The sequence below is a fragment of the Asterias rubens genome, unplaced genomic scaffold (genome assembly GCF_902459465.1).
Source record: "Asterias rubens unplaced genomic scaffold, eAstRub1.3, whole genome shotgun sequence".
NCBI classification, from domain to species: domain Eukaryota; kingdom Metazoa; phylum Echinodermata; class Asteroidea; order Forcipulatida; family Asteriidae; genus Asterias; species Asterias rubens.
In genome coordinates, this window is record NW_022985697.1 from 61,606 (window position 1) to 79,751 (window position 18,146).

Below are 18,146 nucleotides of genomic sequence, written 5' to 3' on the forward strand. Positions count from 1 at the left end.
TAGAATGTTTGAAATTGTTGTTAAGTAGTCTTATATGGGTGTCAATTCCAACTCTATTTCTGACTAATGAGGAGTCTACAGTGACATTCAAGGATTATTGTTGGCAACGGTCTTCATTTTAGCATTGTTAAGTAGTCTTATGTGGTTGTCTACTCCAACTCCATTGCAACAAATGAGGCGTGTACAGTGACATTCAAGGCTTTGTTGACAATGGTCTTCATCTTAGTGTTGTTAAGTAGTCTTATGTGGTTGTCTACTCCAACTCCAATATGGGTGAATGCAAACCAATTGATGCATTTATGTGCTGCTCTTCTTCATCTGTAAAGTGACCCATTCTGAGCCTCTTGAGGTGTTTGGTCATTAGCTTCAAATGAGGTGCCCAGGATGATGCACAGCCAATCAATGGATTATTATCCGAGAGACTCAGATGAATCAGATTAGGCATGTCACTCACTGACTCAGCAATGGGCTCCATATCACCACCTGTCAGAGAGCACCCTTTCAATGACAGTTCCTTAAGTTGGTTCATTTTCTTCAAATACAAAGCCCACAATGATGCACAGCCACCCAATGTGGAATTATACGATATGTCCAGAGTTTGAATGTCCCTTAGTGCCACAGCAATGGGTTCTACATCTGTATGTCTCAATTTGCAAATGGTCAAATTTGCAACTTTAAGGTGTCTCATTCTCTTCAAATGTAGAGCCCACATCTCAGCACAACCACCCAAGTCTTGATTCCATGACAGATCAAGATGAACCAGAGTTTGAATGTCACTCAGTGCCACAGCAATGGGTTCAACATCTTTATCTCTCAATGAGCAATTACCCAAGTCCACCTCCTTAAGGTGTCTCATTCCCTTCAAATGAAGAGCCCACATCTCTGCACAACCTCCCAAGCCTCGATTACCATACAGTCTAAGATAACTCAAAGTAGGCACACCACTCAATGCCATAGCAATGTGCTCAATATCTGTACCTTCCAGGCAACAGTCTATTAAATAAATAGAACGAAGGCATTCCATTTTTCCCAATTCGGGACCCCAAGTGGATGCACAGCCACCCAATGCTCTACTCTTACTTACATTTAGAACAATCAGAGTGTCTTTCATTGACTTGGCAAAGGGTGACACATCTTGAGCCACCAGTTTGCATGAAGTCAAGTGCAGGGTTAATAAGCACTTCAATTTCATCAATTGAGGAGCCAACAATGACACAGAGCCACCTAAGGTTTCATTCCCTGAGAGGTCTAGCTCAATCAATGTTGATGGACTTGCCAATGATGATAGGATTTGATCAGTATTGGCAACAGTTAATGAGCTGCTCTTCAGAGACAGACGTTTTAAATTAGTCATTAGCTTTATTGACGTTGCCAAGACTTCAACAAACCTGTGTAAGTTAAAGTTAGACACATTCAGTGTCTTAACCTCTGAGAAGTAATCATTTCCTCTGCAGAGGGCTGCCACTTGCTTCAGAAAATGAAAGAATGCATTTGTACTATCATTATTCCATTTAGAAATGTCAATATCATCAGTCAGAATTGAACGGATAACATTTTCTGGTGGCAGTTCCTTTGACTGACTCTCAAAATAATAAACAAGGACAAGTTGCGGATTTCTGTGATGAATCTTTTGTAAAATACGATTTGTGCATGCCACGTTTTCTCCACAACAAAATTGGAGCAGTTTCTCATAGCGAGAACAGCAAGAATAATCTGTCAACTTACCAGCTACCTGATTTAGGATTCTGTCATATTCCTCGGTATTTATCAAGCTTTGCCAGTACAGCGCTGCACAATACTCCAAAAACAGGTGGTGTATAAAAGACACTCTTTGATAGGTATCAAGCCCATCGATGACCCTCTCACTAGTGAGGACACCTGCTTTCATCGCTTCATCTAACGCACTCTTTTCAAAGTCCCCTTCTCTAAAGGCAAATGACCGATCTCTCGAAATCAGGCAATCTAGAGCAACCTTTCCAACTCTAATCAAAACTTTAGATATTTCATTTTCTTTGATGTTTCTTTCTTTTCTTTTGAATATGTATTGAAATGCACTTTTGTACAGTCGTGTCATTGTGTCAGGGAGAGTGTTCTTTTCATCCCATAGCAAGCACATCAGCAGCAGTAGCATGGGACTCTCTGCCAAATCAGACAATATATCTGAGAGTTCTATCTGCTTCATAAGTCTCCTAGCCTTGTCATGATCCTCAGTGAAGAATTTGTTCACATATTCCTTTATATTTGTGTTGGAAAAGCCCTTAACTCTCACATGAGCATAGGGCTTTTTAACCAATGATTTGTTGACTAATTTGTCAAGGGGAGGGCGAGATGTAATAACTACCCAACATTCTGTGTACTGTGTTTTACTAAGAACTTTGAGAATTGAACCAAATGAGGATGTGTCAAGCGTAGCAATTTTAAATTCATCAAATCCATCCAAGAGAATCAATACTTTGTCTTGGTTCTTGTCAATAAACTCTTCCAAAGCAGATGCATCCAAAGAGTCTTTGGCAACAAGTTGATGACCGATCGCTTCTGTTAAGTTGGAGGCTTGTTTTATTGAGCGCATTTTTAAAACAAAAACAAGTTCAAACTTATTGAGTGTCTGACAGGTACCCAATGCCCAATCATAAGCAATTTTGTCAACTAGGGTTGTCTTGCCAATTCCTGCCGATCCACTGACAACGATACGTTTGATTGGAATTCCCTCCTTGTGTGTCTGAAATTTGAAAATCCCTTCATATGATTCTATCTTACATTTGATGGGGTTACCCTCCCTTGTCTCAGGCTGCATCTTTTCATATGTTTTTTTATCTGATTCCATTTCTTTATCTGATTTCATGTTATTTTCCTTTTTCCGAGGCTTTCTTCTTGTATGAGTTTGTTCAACTAAACATAGCGTTGTGAAGATGTCCATTATGTGCATCTTATCATCATCAACCCCTGGGAGCATCTGTACGTAGCTACCTGTAGTTTTGTACACTTTCTTCACCGCCTCTTCAACCTTTGATGCAACGGCTTTAACTTGCTCTTGGTCTGGTGTTCCTGTTGGTAGATTATAAAAATTCAAAGTTCCTTTGATTATAATTACTCCAATCACAGAATTTAAGTTTCTTTAGTGAACTGTACATATAAACACGTAGTTCTGTATCGCATTTGATGGGATTACTCTCCCTTGTCTCAGGCTGCATCTTTTCATATGTTTTCCTCCTCATTTCAAAGTGGAACATTTTTCTATCTGATTCCATGTTGTTATTCTCTTTTCAAGGCTTCCCCCTTGTGTAAACTTGTTTAACTAAACAGCTTTTTGTTATACCTCAGTAACAAATTTTGAGGTTTGATTAGGCGAGAATCAATCACGTGATGTAATACAAAAATGTATATACCATGGCTAAGGATGCGCGCTACGCATTTTGCGTAGCGCACATCCTTTGTACAAAACAGCCGGTTCAAAGGAACAGCCGGTTCGAGGGAACAGTGAAGAATTGTTTCTTATTTGATCAACTGTTTGTCTGCTTATAAAACCCTGCATACTTTGTCGAAATAATGTTTGAAGATGACAACAGAACTTTGAGAAGAGGAATAATAATGTAATCAAGGTATAACAAAGCAAATGGCACCCTCGGCTTTGCCCCCTCGCATGTACAACACGCCATGGACCCCGTCTCAGCGTGAAACAATTGTATAGTGTAGATGTACATGTGCATCTAATCATCATCAACCCCTGGGAGCATCTGTACAAAGCTACCTGTAGATTTGTGCACTTTCTTCACTGCCTCTTCAGCTTTTGATGCAACAGCTTGAATGTTGTCAGGACTTGATGTTCCTGTGGGTAAGTTTTAAGAAATCAGAATTGCTTTCAATATAATTATTCCAATCGCAACATTTAAGCTTCACTTAAATGTACATAAACACATAGTTCTGTAAATTCAACAACCATTGTTTAGCACAGTTTTCACCTTTAAAGTTCAAGTGAACATGTTTGAGCTGGACTTGGTTCTTTGGAAAATGGCCAGTGCAGTATATTCTTCATCTTTTTGTTGTTGCCAATTTTGTGTTTACCAACTGTTTGACAGTCATATTTAATGAGTATATATGACCTAAAGTGTCAAAACTTAGAATAAGTTTACGTGAATCTCTTTATTGGCATGAGTGTTTTACGCTACTTATTTTATCACGTACCATATACCGTAAGTTGATATAGTGAGATAGTTTTTTTTTAGGGTATGGCACTCGCATGATGAGCACCACATTTTTCACACATACAACCTCTTCCAAACTATTTTTAACATCAAAAGCAGACAACTGTTTCAAGAGCCTTTGATTTTGGTTTCCTTTTTAAACTAAAAACCTCTATGTTGTGATGAGTGTGTATAATACCTGTTACATTCTGATTGCCTGAATTTTTCTTTGTAGTTCTAGAAGCTGAACCAAAGAAGAGAGCACAATGATGAAAGTGTTGTGCTTCAGCTTGTTGGTTAGGGTGAACTGTGTGAACACTAGATGATTGGTGGCTCAGATCGTGCTGAAGATCAGGTTTAATATCTGGTGACAGATAAAACTTCTACTTAAATTCACATTACAGTGAATGACACTTATATTTGTAAACATATTTCCAGCTCTTCTACAACACTTAAATAAAGTATATAGGATTTGAGGCATTGCATGGTGAGGTATCAATGTATATTTGGTTTGCGGTAACACCATGTGTGTATCTACTTGCCAGGTAGAGTTGTTCTTAGGGAACTGTCTTGCTTTATTCTACTGCCGTGGAGTAGATAATCGGAGGTTCGGGAGTCTTCTCAGTTCTGAAAAGAACTGTCCTGCTTTTTAACTATTACCAGGGCGGGAGGTATAGAAATTAGACTGGACTACTACTTTAGCTTATAGGATCGTAATTAACTGTACTGCCGCGGAGTCAGTTCTGAAATTGGTCTCAACGTTTCGACTAGCTTGCTCTAGTCATCGTCAGGAGACTTAAATAAAGTAGTTTCCTATTAAAAAGTATGGAACCTTTCATGTATCCGAGGGCATTCTTGATTTCAGATTGTGCGTGATACTTTAACATCACGTCACAAACTATTAGTATTCCTCCTGGACAAGATCCCAGTCTATCGCAGGTTACTCCACAGCTCTCGCCGGTACCCACTGTGTACTCCCGGGTGGAGAGAAGCAAATATGATTTGAACCCTTATTGTATAAATTACAGAATTTGGGTCCAGCGCCCTGGACTACTCGTGCACAAGTTCCTAATCACAGACTTTACAAAAGATGAATCACTGACTTCCAAATATGAAGCTTTTAATACCATAAATGCTCAAATCAAAATGTGAATTTATTTATTACCTGTTTCATCTTGTGATAACTCCTTTGTCCCACTTTTCAAACCACGTTGTGGAGTATCTGGAAGAATTTGGAACATTGAAGAATATTACAAAACATAAAGCGCAGCAATCAGCATTGTAGTTAGGGCAAATTACACAAGTTTGATTTGCTACAAAAAATCCAAACAGATATTTTTTGAAAATATTAGAATGATGATCATCTGAATCTATAAATTTGATGTTTTTAAATTTGTATTGTCTGTTAGACTTCCCATGCATCACAAACTAAATAAAAAGTAAAGTTTGTGACTCTACCTTTAAAGTCACCTGGAAATAGATTTGTTTTTCTTTCAAACATAAGAGTATATGCTTACGAACAATAAAACAATTTTTTAAAGTAATTATTGGTCACGATTTATATATTTAAAAAATATATAAAGTTGTTTGGGGGGCTGACTCCGCCTACCCCTTTTGTGACGTCAATCGAGGCAGACTTTGCCTGCAATGCATGTAGTAAACACACGTGCAAAGTACATGTACGTCCAAGTTGTGAGTTGGTACGTTTTTTTTTGTTTTTTTTTTAAACGTACAAACTCACGACTTGGTCCGTACATGTACTTTGCAATTGTGTTTATTCTACGCATTACAGGCAAAGTCTGCCTCGATTGACGTCACGAACAGCACCCTCTCGGGTCGGGGTCTACTCTTAAATTTGTAAATTACATAAGAACTGATTTTTTAAAACCTTAGTTAACTGTTTATTCACATCTTACTCATCAAAACACATATATTAGTGGCAAAAGCTTAATTTTGAAAAAATACCACTTCCAGGTGACTTTAAATTAATTAACTATCTGTTTAAACAAAATGTTTATAAATGTTTTAACTGTTTAACCATCAATGATTATCTACGACCCAAGAGATGTTAATTTTATACTACAATAAATTAATATTGTGACTGTACTTGCATCAACAATTGTTGTTTCTGCTCAAGACAAAACAAAAAAATAAATCACTCCAAAATTATCGGGATATCACATACAGTGAGCACAAACATAAAGGATGATTTGTTGCGCACCGGAATATTCCATTGTCAAATAGGTAGTATGTTCTAACCCCTTATTTTATCCCTCACTTTTATCAACAAAAGTACAAAATCAAATGACCTCATGCATATAGTCTTATTATTGAAACTTTAACCCACAGAAATCGAAGGTTTGACAATCATGGTCTTGATGGATTGTTGAAAACTTTTTTAAGATGGTGTCTAGCCAGTTTTGTTGTCCGGGGTGTTTATATTTTGGATGACCCTAGCTCCATGGCCTAGCTCAAAAGCCATTTGGTTAATCTACCAGGAATTGAGAAGACACATTAAGTTTACATGTCAGAATTTATTATTTGTTTTCTAGAGGCTTGGGGACTTAAAAATTAATCGTTGGGTATCTTTTGAATATTTAGCATTTAGCATTGGTTGCTACGAGAAGCTATACTTGTTGGTGTGACCATAAAGTCATTGCTGTCCGGTCAATTTTGATATGCTGCCACCTAGCGTCCCAAAAGTCTCTCTTTGTTTTGAATAAATTTTTTCACACTTTCTGTATTGATCAGACAACCTGTAAAATAAATTGTAGAAAAATTAATTATCCAATTTTAAATTTAAAAAATGGGGTGGGGGGGGGGGGAGTAGTTACCTGTTTTCTTTCGTGATGAAATACCATGGCCCATCCTGTGTCTTCCTCACCACGTTGATTATCTGATGAAATCATTTTATAGGAGTGAATTACTGTTTGTTTTTCAGTACGGTTAAAGTATATCACTAAAGTATAACAGAACTTAAAAGCCAGTGTACTTGGTTCACCATAGTCACTTAAGGCCAAGTAAAAAAATAAAAATTTTTAGCGTCCCCGCCTGCTTCCTTTTTTTTAGAGGACTTTTATGTAACCTTTTTTTTTTAATGATTTTTTTTGTAAATGAAAAAAAAAGAGGATATATTTTAATGGTCTCATCAAGAAAATACTTTGCTTAAAAAATGTGTCGGGCAGTCATTAAAAACAAAGAGTCCTCTTCCTTCCTTTTAAAAAAAAAAATGTTTTGTTTTGTTTTGTTTTGCTCAATGTCTTGTTGTTTTGTTTTGTTCAATGTCTTGTCCAGCATGTTTAAAATATTTATTGTGAGTTTGAACAGTAGAAGAAACAATGGATTTTTGAAATTTTTAAAAGAATGGTAGCCATCTTAAAAAAAACAAATAAAAAATAACAAGCCCCTCCTCCTCCCTGTTTTTTTTAGAAACCCTTACGCTAAACATGTTATTTTTTACACGGCCAGACATTGTTCATTTCACTCTAGTAGGGTTGTTTAAAATGAAATGTGGATTGTTGCTGAACGGGAAAAAACAAAATGTCAACCTTGTTTTTCTTTAAATTTTGAAATGTACTTTCAAGGGAAAGCTCAACAATTGCTCTAAACCATCGAATGAGGGTAGTATAAAATGGGTGTTGTAATTTTTAAGTTATGACCGTTTATCAAAGTCCAATTAGACATGTTTTTGGTGGTCACTAGGGTTAAAGATGTACCAAGTATTTTGTAATTGGACTGAATAGCGTGTAATGATTGTTAAACAATTTCTGTTTTGGTTGTGAGCAATTTTTGTTTTGGTTCCAAACTTTGAATCACACTATTTGTGAAGGATGTGCAAGGCCCGGATCCTTAGAGTTCTCTCTGAAATAATTAGAAGTCAATGGACAAACAAGCATTTGAAAATAGCAACTCAAGACATTTAAAGGCAGTGGACACTATTGGTAATTGTCAAAGACTAGCCTTCACAGTTGGTGTTTCTCAACATGTGCATAAAATAACAAACCTGTGAAAATTTGAGCTCAATCGGTCATCAAAGTTGCGAGATAACAATGAAAGAAGAAAACACCCTTGTCACACTATGTTGTGTGCGTTTAGATGGTTGATTTCGAGACCTCAAGTTCTATCACCTGACCCAAACCAACCAATCACATTGAATAGCTTGGGGCAGATGAGTTTCTTTTGTCGTTCACACCTTTGTACTTTGCATAGATGTTTGAATGACTAATACAAATTTTGTACCTGAACTTTAAGGAGTGTTATTTACTTTGTCTCGTACAGTCTATTGTAGGTCTCTATCATGTGATGTTTTTACCAAAATGTCCCCTGGAGAGGTGAATCTATCACCTGATCCAAACCAACCAATCAGATTAAATAGCTTGGGGCAGAATTTTCCACTAGTTGGGTTTCTTTTGTAGTTCACACCCTGGTACTTTGCATAGATATTTGAATGACTAGGCCTATATATAAAAGTTTGTATTTGAACTTTGACTATTGGACAGAGCTGTTGCCAAGGTGCGCTGTCAAGCAAGGAATCTATACACTAAAGCCCTAACTCCCAACCAGCCTTTTTTTTAACCTTCCCCAATCCATCAATTTCCAACATGTATAGTGCTATTGCTAATTCACTGGACCTCACCCATCAAACTCCAACAGTACATTTGCAATAGCAGTACCTAATCCATCAAAGTCCAACTGTTGGATATTGGTGGAGTGGGTATCCTTGGTACTGTGCAAAGAATATAGAGGGGGGTTTGGTGTTTACACAGCCCATCAAAATCCAACAACTCTTAGCAGTATTTTATTAGGTTTTTTTTTTTGTTTTTTGGGGGGGCTCAGACCAATTATGTGTTTATGGTGTCGCACATGTTCTGAGGTTCAGCGACTAAAACAGTTGCTGTTTCACATAACAATTGAACATCACTGCCCCCTTTTTTTTTTTTTTTTTTTTTTTTTTTTTTTTGGTGGGGAATGAAGGAGACTTTGAATGAAGGAGACTTCGAATGAAGGAGACTTCGATTGAACGAGACTTCTACTCGGTAGTAGTAGTAGTGGTGGTGTCTTCGCTAGCCTGGTGGTATTTGATGAAGCACTGCCCTGGGCACAGGTTAACTCCACACACTGGGCAGCCTCGTCTGGTCGTCTTTGGCTTACCGGACTTCGTCACGTTGTTTTTTTGACGACAGTACTTGCAGTAGCGGGCGTGTCTTCCTGGCATCTTGTCCGAGAAGTGCCCCCTGATGTTGTGTGCCGGGACCGGTTGTGCACTTGATGATTGTCTTGCAGTCACCCCTCTAGCGTGTCCGTCAACGAGACTGGTAGCGATGGCCAGAGTGAACTGGGAGTGAGTCATCTTGTTCTCCACCTCCTCCCTGATGTTGTCACTATCACTGCTATCACTGCCATCACTGAGGGCTCCGGCTGGATGGTGGTGCTTGTAGCAAAGCCACGCGTTGACTCTGGCAACATCAACCAAGAAGTACAGGATGTTACGCCACCAGAACTGCGATTTCCGGGCGCAAGTATGGTAGGATCTTAGCTGGTCACCACGATCCACTCCTCCCATACACTTGGTGTAGTCCACCGCCTGAGGAGGAGCTGCAACTGTCTTCATCTTGCGGCGGCCAGTAGACGGGTCTGGACACCTACGTCTGAGGGTGTGGGTTACAGGATCCCTCCAGCCTTGGTGCGCTGATGAGAGGAGGGTCATCACTCGGCTGTCTTTCCAAGCGACGGCTGTCAACTGGCCATTCTGTCTGGTGTAGAAGGTACCCCTCGGAGCTTTTTGTAGGCGCTTCAACTTCAAACGGTTCAGGCTGGAAGGCTTTGTCGAGAAATCTGAAGGCAGACCTTTGCTGTTTCCTTTTACAGCCCCTGTGGTGATACACGTTCAGCTGATGTTTTGCACAGGCCATTGCTACGTCTGCCATCTTGGCAGGTCTATCACCATGCGGATGCACCATGAAGTTGAGGATGTACCCGCTGGCTGACTCGGCAATGGTGTAAATCTTGAAGCCCGCCCGGATTGGTTTGAGAGGCATAAAGAATTTCCGGACGCTAGCTTTGAAGCCTCTGTACTTAATCATTGCCTCGTCTAATCAGGGTTGAAGAGCTTTAGACAGGCGTGACGAACCTTATCCCACAAGGACTGCAGAGGGTAGAGGGGATGCTTCTTCTTTGTTGAGTATCGATGGGCCTTGTCGCGTATCAGATCTGGGTCCTTGGATGGATCAGCACAGGCCAAGTGCTCACTGATGGTGTCAAACCGGTGCCGTTTCATTGTGTTGGAGATGAGGGTGTTGCGAAGGCCGAGATGGGATGCCCAGTAATCCTTATAGTTGTTGATGCGGACGAGACCCATTAGCATATGGATCCCAAACCATGCCTTTACCTCTGGTAGGGAAGTGAGTGGTAGTCTCCGGGCTTTTAACTTGGTGTTAGTCCACTTGACGATCGATGTCAAGAGAAGTAGCGGAAAAAACTTCAAGAAGTACTTAACTGGTAATGACTTCTTCCCGAAAGTTGGGCCTCTTGGTTTTCTCCCCTTAAAACTGTGGACTTGGATATTCTCCAGATGGCGGGTCCAACCCTGGTCGTCCGGCGCATAGTCCCTCTGGTAGGCGGAGGGGGGATCAGGGTCATCGTCTGAGTCAACAGGGGCTGGTGTTTGCTTCTTCTTCTTCTTCTTCTGTTTCTTCTTGGAAGAAGTTGGTGGCTCGATGGAGTCTTCTCCCTCTTCCCCTTCCGTCTGCGAGCTGCAGGAATCAGCAGGTGGCACGTCCACCGAACACTCTCCCTCATCACCTCCTGTCTCAAAGCTGTCCCCTCCCGTCTGCGAGCTGTAGGAATCAGCAGGGGCCGGTGTTTTCTTCCTTGGCTTGTTCTTCTTCTTTTCCATCTTCTTGGAAGTAAATGGCTCGTCCACCGAATCCTCTCCCGTCTCGAAGCTGTCTTCGGCCTCAAAGCTGTCCCCACCACATTCGGCAGCCAGGGTGAAGGGTGAACTGCCTCTTGCCGCTGCAACAGCCTGGTCGAGGAAAGCTTCCTCCTCGCTCTCCGAGGTCTCCACCAGGGCTCTGTAAGACCTCCCCATCCTCATGCCGGCATCTTCCATGCTTGACCTGATGGCTGCTCTCAAGCGGCTGTTCTCTTCTTGGAGAAGTCTATCCATTCTAGCCGGGTCTTTGGAGGTGGGAAGGCGGGCCTTGCCTTTCCCCTTGCCTTTCCCCTTTCGTTTCCCCTTGCCTCCTCTCTTCTCTCCCGTCTCCTCTCCTTCATCTTTTTTCTCCTGCCGGGTCCTTCTCGAAGAAGATGACTGGACGAACATGTCTCGCTCTTCCACCGTCAAACTGAACTGAAGATTCTCCACCTCTCTACATGTCATGGTGACTAGCTACCGGTTAGTCAATGTGTGACTGGGGATGAGCCTCAAGAAACAGCCACTTATATAGCCCTAGGTGTCTTAGTTATGGTAATTATTACATAAAATTACATAATACGTACTTACCATTTAAATAGAAATATTGTTGTTATATGACAATGCTATTAAAATTACAATAAATCATGTGATATTTAATTCACAGAAACTAGTCAACCCCGCACTTAAATGGTTGGGCCTGCCATTGTAAGAAACAATGGGGTCATCAATACACCACATGTACATCACATGCACACCACATGCCTTTATCAGTTGTTTTGACCACCTCCTTGCCCTGAAAACCCCCATCAGCCTAATACAATCAACCACTCCATCAAAGTCCAACAGGTGGCACATATCAACTCTCACCATACCAAACCCATCACAGTCCACCAGGGTAATTGCAAGTCCACAGTACCCATTCCATCACACTCCCTCACTTCATTGATAGTGCACAGTACCTAAACCATCATATCCCAACAGGACCACTGTTGGAATTTGGTGTAATGAGGACTGTTAGGGTGCTGGTATGAGACTACTACTGATTTTTTGTACAGCCCAATAACTACATAGAATTCATGTTGCAACCACTTTCAAGAAATCTACTAAAAAAAATAAACCCTGCAAAGTCGATCGTTGGTGAAGAAAACAATTAATTTTTGATTCATAATTATGTTTTGTTACAGCATGAGGTAAAACAATGAATAACATTTAATGGTCATAACTCCTTATTGTAATGATGTACTGACTTGAAACTTAAGTCAAACATTGCTTCTAACAAGTAGATTCATATGAAAAGATAAAACTCAAAGAATTAAACACTGGTGTCCACTTCAGGGGACTCCCTTACCTGTTAAACATACAATTTGCATATTTCTCTTAGCCTTAGGCTTCCACGCTAGAATTTTATACCACAATAGGGCGCCCTCCACCGTCCGCCCCTGCCCACGGCCAACTCGTCCTCTTTTCTCTAGCGTTCAGCGAAGACAGACGTGTTTTTGTTACGGACGGATCCTTAAGGTATTTTCGGAGGAAGTTGTGAGTTTTTCCTTTAGTGATTATACTGTGCTTCTTACGTTTTATATGTATAGACGTTTACTTACTGTACAGAGTACACTCGTTTTCTGTTTTTGGTAATTAAAATTACACGAGTTGTGTCAGTTCTTTATTTTTGAATTGTGAAAAGATTTCACGTTACATTTTCAGTTATTAGGATGGCGGACTCACGCAAAAGCAAGCGTGGGGTGACGCCCAAAAATTTTGTTCCATGTTCTTCGTGCCGACGTATTAAGCCCCGTCCCGAGCAAGATTTACATGCCTTGTGCCCCCGTTGTAGACCGTGTAATCGGCAAGTGCCGTGCTCGGTTTGCAAGGACTGGGGGTCAGCAGATTGGGAGGCCGTAGCGGCATGGGTTCGTTCCCGGTCTCCCTCGGGTGAATCGGCAGCCAGTGCGTCTTCCGGAGCTGTGTCCAGAGCCAAAAAGACGACATCGGCAGGACGATCGCCGCTTTCCGGGGTCATGCCTAAAGGGTCTCTGGCCACCGGTAAAGCATCGGGCCATACTACTAAATCCGTGCCTGTGAGGCCTCCGGAATTTAGTATAGTCACTGGCGCCGAGAGTCCAAGCAAGATCACTCAATCGGGGGAAATGTCCCAGGCCGTTTTGAGTGATGGATCCGACACGGCGCCCCCAGCCGGGCAGCCCGTGATCGCTTCCAAACGTAAGCAGGGGAAGAAAAAGGGTACTTCCCGGGCCAAAGCTGTGCCTGCGGTGCAGGTAGCGACAGGCCACGTTATCCCCGGTGAAACCGGAACAGACTCCGGTAAGACCGGAACGGTACCCGGAAACACCGGTGCCCGGCCAAAGACATTGGCGGGTGTTTATGTGGCCCCGGCCCCGAGCCACGGACAGCATCGGAGCCGGGATAAGTCCGATGGTGAGGAACGCCACCGGCGTAAAAGACGCCGAAGATATACTAGTTCCAGTTCATCATCCTCATCTTCCCGATCGCCACGGGGTCATCGCCGCCATCATAGTAAGCGGGAAGACCCCACATCGGCCCTTCTATTACAAGGGTTCCGTGAACTGACGGCCAGTATCACGTCACTAATACCCAAGCCGACAGCGCCGGCTCAACCGGTGGCTCCACCGGAGCCAAGGCAGGTTTTACCGAGGACGGAGGACGTAATGTCAATCACCGTCTCGGATAGTTTTTCCGACCCGGGCAGTGTGTCAGATAGGGATCCACGCCGTGTTTCAGCAGCGGTAGCGGTCCCAAACACCGAACAATCCTCGGGAAATGAGGAAACTGTTCCCCTGACACAGCGACGGGATAACCGGGAACGACCCCCAGGGCGGGAGGATGATTCCTCGGGTGATGAATCATCCTACCAATCCACAACCGACCAGCGATTGCGTATGGTCATGAAAGATATGGTACGGGTGTTGCACATACCTTCCAATGAAGAACCAGACCCGGTAGAGGGCGCTAGACAATCGTTTAAGCGTCGTGCCGCGCCGGTCGAACCAAAGGAATTTTTTCCGGTTCTTCCAATTGATCGGCTGTGTGCCGATCGTATGAACGCACTTTCGGAAGTGAAAAAGATACGTCCGTTCGTGCGCCGGGAAACTCGCCCGTTCAGAGTACCTCAGGCAGACTTTGATAATTTTTTATCAGTGCCGCCCATGCCCGCTACAGTGCGTGAGGAAAATTCCAGGAGGTCATGCAAGCCGAGGCGAAGCGAATTAAAGCCACAGACAAGATTAACCTCAATAAACAATCAAGTCAAGGAGGCAGCTCTCGTCCGGCAAGAGGCAACAGTGGAGCTACTAAGGGCAAGACGTTCCCCCGTAAACCGTTGAAGCCGTTTGCTCCAAATCCATCGGGCTCTTCTTTCAAGCCCACTACAACTGTTGGACAGAGTCAGGCTTTTGGGTCGCGTTCACGAGGTAGAGCCGGCTTCACCCCCCGCTCCAAAGCTTCGCGCGGAGGTTACCGGGGTGGTGCTTGGCGCCGGTGACGCCCCCCTTTCCAGGGCCCGTGGGGGGTCGACTCATTTATTTCGCAAAGACTTGGGCCCTTTTGTGCAACGACGGGTGGGTACAAAAAATGATAGCTTTCGGCTACAAAATAGAGTTTACAAGTACTCCCCCGTCTGCATACCTACCGAGAACAACACCGATTCCAACCGACCGAACCAAGCGTCATGCTCTGGAGTCGGAGATATCCGCCCTCTTGCAAAAACAAGCCATACGCAGAGTGCAAACAGAGGATGCGAATCAAGGGTTTTTCTCAACCTTTTTTCTAGCTCCAAAGAAAAACACAGGAGAATGGCGACCGATTTTAAACCTTCGGCCATTAAACAAATATGTCCGACCAAAACGGTTTCGGATGGAGTCGCTGCGGACAGTTTTGGATGCATTACCCATTCCAACCTGGGCAGTGTTGATCGATCTAAAGGATGCCTATCTACATGTTCCGATGTGGGCCGAACATCGAGCGTTCCTACGGTTTCGTTACGACCAAAGGACTTACGAATTTCTGACACTACCGTTCGGCCTTTCCACTGCCCCGAGGGTGTTTACACGGCTGGTGAAAGTCGTAGCGGGAATCCTCCGGCGACGTCAGGTACAGATTTTTGTTTACCTGGACGATTGGCTCATTGTTGGGGAGACAAAGGCGGAAACAAGCTGGGCACTCAAACTAACTGCAAACATCATTTCGTTAGGTTTTCTGATCAACATCGAAAAATCGCAGCCAAATCCGACAAGGCACCCAGTTTTCTTAGGAGCAAAACTGGACCTCCAGCGAGGACTAGCTTTTCCTACCGAGGATCGAGTCCACAATCTTTTGGACTGCATCACTCTGTTCAGAACTGCCAGTGTGGCCCCAGCAGTGGCATGGCTTCGGCTATTGGGCCTAATGGCAAGCATGGTGGACGTACTCCCATGGTGCAGGTTGCGGATGCGCCCGATACAGTTGCATCTACTTGCATACTACCGACCATGTATTCACCATATCCAGCGGCCAGTGCCAATCCCAAATATGATTTGCCCCCACCTGGACTGGTGGTCGCGGCGAACAAACATCATGGTGGGACTGATTTTCCCACGACCGCGACCTACCTTAACTCTGGTGACCGATGCCTCCAACACAGGTTGGGGGGCACACATTGGAATGGAATCGGTAGCGGGCTCTTGGTCCCAGGCGGACAGTCAATACCACATCAATGTCCTAGAACTGCTCGCAGTTTTTCGAGCACTGAAACATTTTGTCAGAATAGTGACAGGGGAAGTGGTCCTCATAAAATCGGACAACTCAACGGTTGTCTCTTAGGGACCATGGATAAATTATGTCACGGGAACGACCGCGTCGCGACGCGTTCCTTTGCGTGACAAATCGAACAAAAGAAAAACTACGGAGTGGAACGCGTTCTCCTCAACCACCGGGTCTCGAGGAAGACCCACTGTATAACAAAGGAACAATGGTGTAGGCCGAAAACCACTGTGTAGTTATAATCGGCTTATCTGGGTAGATAAACCCAAGTTGTAGCCCTTTTCACACAATAAGTCAAAACACAACCGCAGATTAAAAAATAAAAAATACTACGTCTTTGCACGACCGCCATGCAAAATAATCCCCCAAAGTAAAACAAAGTCAATAGGAAAAACATCTTACAGTAAACAGTAAAACTATACTCTTTTTTGTACATCCAAGGTGTCCAAAATGTTTCATGTTTGAACAATGAAGCCAACACGTTATGAAGTTTTTCTTAAACACGCTTAATATTTCCCAAGGAACTGCTGAAAATTCACCACGTTGCCCAAGGTACCAGCGACGGCACCAATGTTGTATGAGTTTAGCTCGGGCTCCAACGCTGGTTAGTATTGCAATTTTCGGACACCAGATTCTCCCGAAAGTCTTAATCTCAAGGCGGTTGAAACTAATTTCGTAAGCTGTTGCGCAATTTTTCCAACGGAGGGCGGCTCTCCCGCTATCACATTGTTTAGGAAAGCCCTCTAGCGATCAATGTTTCTTGCATTATAGTTTGTTGCACGCAAAATAACAAGACTACTAGGCCTGAATATTGAAAACACTGTGTGTGAGTGTGTAGCTAGATGGAGTGTTTGTGTACTACGATGTAATTGTGCGTTGTGTTTTGTGTGATTGCGAGCCGGTCAGCATGATTTTGCGGTACCTTTTTGAACGAATCTTGTAAGTGTAATCATCTCTGTAAACACGGGTCCTAATGTAACAATTAGATGTAGATCTAAATAAGTTGGCGATGATTTCAAATTTAAAAATAATAGTCACCACTTCAACTTGTTATGGCAGTAGCATATTGTTGTATTAGCTTTGGCAAACTTGAGGGTTGGCTGTACATGGACATCTCCAACCCATTGTCTGGTGTATACCTGAGCTAGACCGCAAACACTAATCCTTCACCCCTTCGTGGCTTACTTGCAAGCTGCCTTGTCCATGTAATCTGAACAACAAAAGGCACCAACAATAGAGTTCGATAATGAGGGACCTTAAAAATCAGTGAAGCGCTTAATCCATCTTGGGACGGGCGCGTGACAATTTTGGGACGGACTCGTTCTAGAACGAGTCTGACCGCGGGCGGCCGCGTTCTTAATTTATCCATGGTCCCTTACATAAACCGCCAGGGCGGAACGCATTCCCCGCAGTTGTGCATGCACACATGGGAGCTTCTGCTTTGGTGCCAGGCGAGACAGATCAATCTTAAGGCGGTCCACTTAGCCGGAAAGCTGAATATCATGGCGGATGCTCTGTCTCGGGGGAAGGTCCTTCCAACCGAATGGACTCTGCACCCGGCAGTGGTTCAATCGATCTTCCAAGTATGGGATCGTCCTCACATCGATCTGTTTGCGTCGGCACTGAACCATCAGTTACCGGTGTATTGTACACGCAACCAGGATCCGAAGGGATGGGCAGCAGACGCTTTTTCCATCAGTTGGAAAAACATGCTAGCATACGCGTTTCCCCCGATCTCGCTTCTACCAAAGGTACTGACAAAGATCGAGGCGGAAGAGTGCAGAATCATCCTCATCGCACCATTTTGGCCACGCCAGCCTTGGTTTCAGAAAATAGTTCGCCTCTTGTGCAATCCGCCGATAATTCTACCGGTGCGATCAGACCTACTGCGTCAACCACGGTCCCTGATCCCGCAACCAGGGGTAGAGTCCCTCCACCTAACATCTTGGATGCTGTCAAGCAATCACTGCGATCAGCGGGCCTTTCAGCAGACGCTGCCTCATTGGCAGCCCAAGGCCGCAGACTGTCTACCCGTAGGACTTACGACAGCCGATTACGACATTATCATAGGTGGTGCGAAGAACACACTTATGATCCATGCACAACGCCTCTAGCAGTGGTTGGAGATTTCTTTATGTACCTGTTTCATAAGGATTTGACGATATCCACTATTCGGGGCTATAGATCAGCTATAGCGGCTGTCCATAAAGGGTTCGCAGATGGATCTACTGTGTCCAATAACGCTAGCCTGGCTCAGCTCCTGCGGGGGATGT

General features: G+C 43.4%; 1 protein-coding gene across 1 annotated transcript; it reads right to left on the reverse strand.

Annotated features, from left to right (window-relative positions):
* Positions 1-10,272: 10,272 nt before the first annotated feature.
* Positions 10,273-11,626, reverse strand: LOC117305704. Its single transcript, XM_033790575.1, has one exon. It carries the CDS (start codon positions 11,560-11,562, stop codon positions 10,273-10,275), a length of 1,290 nt encoding a protein of 429 aa, XP_033646466.1. The 5' UTR covers positions 11,563-11,626.
* Positions 11,627-18,146: the final 6,520 nt, after the last annotated feature.